Source organism: Carlito syrichta, unplaced genomic scaffold (genome assembly GCF_000164805.1).
Source record: "Carlito syrichta isolate Samal-C Ts95f unplaced genomic scaffold, Tarsius_syrichta-2.0.1 Scaffold136907, whole genome shotgun sequence".
NCBI lineage: Eukaryota > Metazoa > Chordata > Mammalia > Primates > Tarsiidae > Carlito > Carlito syrichta.
The window spans coordinates 23,514-29,083 of record NW_007081003.1 but is presented as its reverse complement, the minus strand read 5'-3'; the positions used below and the strand labels follow the sequence as shown (position 1 = coordinate 29,083).

General features: G+C 68.3%; 1 protein-coding gene across 1 annotated transcript in view; it reads left to right on the top strand.

The window, feature by feature from the left end:
- The window catches only part of LOC103251193 (mucin-5AC-like), a gene marked incomplete at both ends in the record, with an annotated part of 38,570 nt that overhangs the window by 9,616 nt on the left and 23,384 nt on the right, over nucleotides 1-5,570 (top strand). Inside the window, 14 exons of the mRNA XM_021708430.1 lie at nucleotides 38-260; nucleotides 710-888; nucleotides 1,167-1,254; nucleotides 1,392-1,495; nucleotides 1,605-1,636; nucleotides 2,115-2,286; nucleotides 2,584-2,685; nucleotides 2,939-2,976; nucleotides 3,502-3,624; nucleotides 3,801-3,899; nucleotides 4,253-4,372; nucleotides 4,783-4,846; nucleotides 4,927-5,041; nucleotides 5,372-5,566. Of these exons, the coding sequence (XP_021564105.1) occupies nucleotides 38-260; nucleotides 710-888; nucleotides 1,167-1,254; nucleotides 1,392-1,495; nucleotides 1,605-1,636; nucleotides 2,115-2,286; nucleotides 2,584-2,685; nucleotides 2,939-2,976; nucleotides 3,502-3,624; nucleotides 3,801-3,899; nucleotides 4,253-4,372; nucleotides 4,783-4,846; nucleotides 4,927-5,041; nucleotides 5,372-5,566 (1,654 nt within the window). The remainder of the gene's footprint in view (nucleotides 1-37; nucleotides 261-709; nucleotides 889-1,166; nucleotides 1,255-1,391; nucleotides 1,496-1,604; nucleotides 1,637-2,114; nucleotides 2,287-2,583; nucleotides 2,686-2,938; nucleotides 2,977-3,501; nucleotides 3,625-3,800; nucleotides 3,900-4,252; nucleotides 4,373-4,782; nucleotides 4,847-4,926; nucleotides 5,042-5,371; nucleotides 5,567-5,570) is intronic.

Below are 5,570 nucleotides of genomic sequence, written 5' to 3'. Positions count from 1 at the left end.
CCCTGTGATCCTGACTGGACTCCCGCGTGTCTGCCAGGCACCTGCACGAACGACCAGAGGGACGAGTGCCGCGAGCCCAGTGGAGCCGCAGTCGCCTCTTGCTCCCAGATGTCCTGGCTCTGGAATGTGACCCTCCCCGGCCAGCCGGCCTGCCGCGGACCCCCCCCGGCACCCACCCCCGCCGGCCACACCACAGCCGGGCCCACAACCCCGCCAGCCCCGTGCTCGCCGTCGCCGATCTGCCAGTTGATTCTGAGCGAGTGAGGCTGGGGTGCAGGCGGGGCGGGGTGGCAGCCGGGCTGCCCTTGCCCTCACGGGCTGCGGGGCAAAAGCAGGTCTGGGGGGCCCTGAGGGAGAGCCAGAGCCGCAGGCCACCCGTGCCGTCACTGGGGCTCCCATTAGGCCAGCTGAGGCTGGAAAGCCACTGCCGGGCTTGGTCGAGGCTGGCCAGGCCCGTCCACATGGCAGCGGTCACTCCCCCCAGGCGGCACCCAGGTTTGCAGGGTGAGGGGGAGTCTGTGGGCAGAGTTTGCAAGAAGAAATGGGCGGTGCCATCTGGAGGATCCCCGCCCCGAGCACACGGGACATGCCTTGCCCTGGGAGACAGGGGGCTGGGCGTCCGAGTGGCCGCCTGGGATCCACTGCGAGGGGCCGGCAGGTGGCCGGGAGGGCCGGGCTGCCCTCAGCTCCCTGTGCATCCCACTCACAGGGTCTTTGAACTGTGCCATGCCGTGGTCCCCCCACGGTCATTCTACGAGGGCTGCGTGTTCGACCAATGCCACATGACTGACCCGGGGGTGGTGTGCTCTGGCCTGGAGCTGTACGCATCACTGTGTGCGTCCTACGGCGTGTGCGTGGACTGGAGGGGCTGGACCAACCACACATGCAGTGAGTGCCCCGCCCGTGGGCCGCCCACCCAGGGCGCCGTGTTGCTGGGTGGATGATCAGGGTGGGCTCGGGGGTCGGGGTGGGCTACCTGGAGGAGGAGGCCGACTCCAGGACTGAATGCACCCGATTCCTTGGAGAGCAAGGATGGGCATCCAAGTCAGGGAAGCCGTGGCCCGGGTGCCACATGTGAACTTCATGGCCTGGACCACTGGGTAGTTGTGGTCAGCTCTGGGGCGGGCACCCTCCGGCCCCTCAGCTGTGGCCTCTCCTCCCTGCAGCATTCAACTGCCCGGTCGACCAGGTGTACCAGGCATGTGGCCCCGTCAGCCCTTCCTATTGCTACGGGAATGACAGTAACAGCCTCGTGTACGTATTCCGGGACCCGCTATGACCTGCACACCCAGAGCCACCCAGAGCCGCCTGGCACCCCGGCCGCATCTCCCTCCCCCGGGCTCTTCCTGCCCTGGGGGCCAGGGCACCCACCAACCCTGTGCTCCCCATAGGGTTCTCCAGGAGGCCGGCCCCATCACGGAAGGCTGCTTCTGCTCCGACGGCATGACGCTGTTCAGTACCAGCACCCAAGTCTGTGTGCCTGTGGGCTGCCCCCGTACGTGTCCGGGCTGGGCGGGTGTGTCCCGGGGTCCACCCCCCACATGGTTCTGCCCTTGCCATGGTGCCGTCCGTGGTGAGGTGACCTGGGCCCTGTCTCCCTGCAGGGTGCCTGGGGCCACATGGGGAGCCGGTGGAGGTGAGTGGCCTTGCCAGGCCAGGAGCTGAGGAGGGCGGCTCCTGGAACTCGGGCCCAGAAATGGCGAGGTGGGGGCTGGGGCTTCCTTTCATTGCTGGTGCTGAGGCAGGAGCCACCTGGAGGCCTTGGAGCCACCTGGAGGCCTTGCCCTGGGCACCCACTCTGCCCTCCTCGGGGCAATGCCCTTGCCTGTGAGTTGGTGCTGGGTGCTGCCCCTCCGACCGGCCGTGCCCTTCCCTCCCTGGGAACCCTCTTGCCCTTCTGAGGCCTATGAAGGCATGGGGTGCCGGCACAGGGCAGCCCTCCATGAGCCTTGCCCACCCGGTCTCCTGGTCTCCCAGGTCCTCCCCCCGCCTTGGGCCCACTTGTATCTTTGGAGACCCTTCCCCCAGGCCTGTCCTGTACCCCCAACCCCTCATCCTGCAAGAGCCCCCCACTGCAGCTGTCATGGCTGGGGCTCACGGGTCTCCTGTTACAGCCGGGTCACACGGTCAGCGTGGACTGCCAGGAGTGCACCTGCGATGGGACCACATGGACGATGACCTGCCGGAACAGGCCCTGCCCTCCGCCCCCTCCCTGCCCCCTGCCTGGCTTCGTGCCTATGCCTGCCACCCTGCAGGCTGGCCAGTGCTGCCCCCAGTACAGATGTGGTAAGCCCTCTGCAGGCGGGTCAAGTTGCTGCCCCAGGAGGTGGGCTCTCCAGCCCGTGCTCTCCTGGTGTTGTGGGTGGCCATGGGCATGGGCAGGACAAGGGGGGCAGTGCCGGTGGGGCATCCTGGCTCCAGGTGGGGGCTGCACCTTCCACCCCAGCTGCAGCCTTGTCTGGAGACTCCTCCAGCAGACCCCCCTGGGTGGCCAGCACTCCTGGAGACCCCTGGGGGGTGGGCTCTGGGGCCTGGCCGGGGCAGGGTGGTGCAGACCGTTTACCACCTGCCTCCCACCCACAGCCTGCAACATCAGCCACTGCCCCAAGCCTGTGGACTGCCCTGAGGGCTCCCGCCCAGCCCTGACGTATGAGGAGGGGGCCTGCTGTCCCACCCAAAACTGCAGTGAGTGTTCCTGACTGTGTCGGGTGCCGCAGGCTGAGGACCCTGCCTGGGAATTCAGGGCATAAGCAGACCAGGCCTTTCTGGTCACCTCGAAGGACCAGGCCTAGCAATCCCTAGGACTGAGCCTGGGAGCCGCTGGTGTGCCTGGGAGGGCAGAGGCGGCAGGGCAGGTTGGCCAGGACAGAAGGGTGGCATGGGAGTGGGGGCAGGCGGGTCCCTACCAGGCCGCTGTAGCGTTTGTCTCCCTGGGCAGGCTGGACGGTTTGCAGTGTCAACGGAACCCTGTACCAGGTAAGAGCCACTGAGCTCAGACCCTGCAGTCCCCGGGGACTGAGCTTCCCGCCCACCCTGGACTGCAGGCAGAGGAGGCGGGGGGGTACTCTGAGCCCTTCCAGACCCCATTTCGAAGCTCCCAGGCAACTCGCCAGGGAGCTCCCTCTGGGGCCAGGGAACTGCCTCTCGGCGGATCAGCCCACTGTCCCACCCAACTGAGGCCCGAGGTTGGCCTGGCCCACCTGCATCTGGGCCCAGGGAGTCCTTAGGGGCTCACGTCTTTTCCACCCGCCCTGCAGCTGGCCAGGAACCTGGGGCTCTACCCTGAGCCAAGGCTGGTGTGGGCTCGTGGGACGCACACACCACAGAGGTGCAGCGTGGCACCGCCCCAGGGCTGGGGACCACAGGCTGTGTCTCTGCGCCAGAGAGTCAGACTGACCAGGGGAGGCTGGGGGGGCAGGCGGGGACGGCTGCGGGGGGCAGGATGTGGGACCCCCTCCCAGCCCCACCCACCTGAGCTCAGCAGCTGCCCCGACTCCCCAGCCTGGCGCCGTGGTCTCCTCCAGCCTGTGTGAGACCTGCCGCTGTGAGCTGCCCGGCGGACCCGGGTCGCACACGTTTGTGGTCAGCTGTGAGACCCAGATCTGCAACACCCGCTGTCCCGTGGTGAGCACCCCCGCCCCTCCTCCTCCCTCACCACCCGCTTCCTGGGCAGCGCTGAGCTCAGCCGCCCGCCTCCCTTCCTGTTTCTTCCCTCTCTGCACTGCCTGCTTCTCCGCCCCCGTCCCTCGCCCCCCCCTGCCCCGTGCCGCACTGGGGCTCAGTTGCATGCCTCCCCCCAGGGCTTCGAGTACCAGCCACTGAGTGGGCGGTGCTGTGGCACCTGTGTGCAGGTGGCCTGCGTCAGCAACAGCAGCGGGGGCCCCGCCCACCTCTTCTACGTGAGTAGCCATCCATCGAGGGAGGGCTGGCGGCCTCGGGGCGTGGGCCTGGGTCCTGGGTGGGAGGCCAGGGCCACCGAAAACTAGACCATGTCCCACTTGGGGTCCGAGGGTGTGAGACATGGAGACAGCAGGCGGGTGCTGGGGTGGGGGAGCTCTGAGCAGGCCGGGAGGGGTCTGGGTGGACAAGGTCAGGGGCTCTGAGCGGGCAGGGTGGTGGGCTCTGAGCAGGCAGGGTCCTGGGAGCCCCTGAGTGGACAGGGCCCCCCTGGAAGCCCGAGGGCTGAGGGCCAGGCAGACAGACGGGGGAGAGGGAGGGAGGGTGCTCACTCGCGGGCCTGGTCTCCTCGCAGCCCGGCGAGACCTGGTCAGACCCCGGGAACCACTGCGTGACCCACGAGTGTGAGATATACCAGGGCGGGCTCGTGGTGGTCACCACGAAGAAGGCCTGTCCCCCACTCAGCTGTCCTGTGGTGAGTTCCAAGGCCCACCCACCCCGGCCAAGGGGGCTCACCCCTAGTCAGTCTGGGGAGCTGTGGCCAGTCCCTGCAGTGCCAGTGAGGACATGCCCTGGGTCTGTCTCTTCCCATGTGGCGACTGTCCCCTCCTGCAAGGGGCTGGCCTCTCCTGTGTGACAGCTGTCCTCTCCTGCATGATGGCTGTACCTTTTTCATGCATGGGGCCGTCCTCTCCTGCATGGGGCCGTCCTCTCCTACGTGAGGGGTGTCCTATTTTCATGCATGGGGTCCGTCCTCTCCTGCGTGATGGCTGTCCTCTCCCGTGTGATGGCTGTCCCCTCCTGAGCCTGGCCCGGCGTCCTAGCCCCCCATTTCCGGACGGGCCGCCGAGTGCCCGGGCCCTGACGGCACCCCCGTCCTCACAGGCCCAGGCCCAGAGAAGCGAGGACGGCTGTTGCCTCTTCTGCCCACCCCCACCGATCCAGAACGGTGAGTGTCGCTGGAGGGGCGGGTCTTGCCCGCGGAGGTGCTGGGGGCAACCGGGCCATCCTAACCCCGTGTCCCCCCAGGGTCAACTTGTGCCGTGTACCACAAGCTCCAGACCGTCCGGCAGGGAGCCTGCAGCTCCGCGGGGCCCGTGCGCCTGGCCTACTGCCGAGGCAACTGCGGGGACAGCTCCTCCATGTACGTGGGCCGGGGGCAGGGGAGAAGCGCGGGCAGCAGCAGGGGTGGCCGGCCTAGGCTCGGGGTGCCAGGCAGACGAGGGTGGGTCAGGCAGGGCACTCCGCAGGGGTCCGGGGCCTGGGGTGAGGTGGGAGCAGGGTCCTGGGCAGACAGGATGTGGGACTGGGGCTCTGGTCCCGCTCACCAAGATCCCGAGTCCTCTGCTGTGGCCGCCTCTAACCCTATGTCCAGCGTGTCTTTGGAACCGGCCTCAGGGCTGTTGACACCTGGACAGTCGGCCGGGGGTGTCGGTGTGGGCTGGGGCGGTCATCTGAGTGTCCCTCCCCGCAGATACTCGCTGGAGGCCAACGCGCTGGAGCACACGTGCCGCTGCTGCCAGGAGCTGCGCACGGCGCCGAAGACCGTGACCTTGCACTGCACCGATGGCTCGCGCCGGGCCTTCCGCTACTCGGAGGTGGAGGAGTGCGGCTGCGTGGGCCAGCGGTGCCCTGCGCCGGGCGGCCCCAGCCACTCGGAGGAGCTGGAGCCC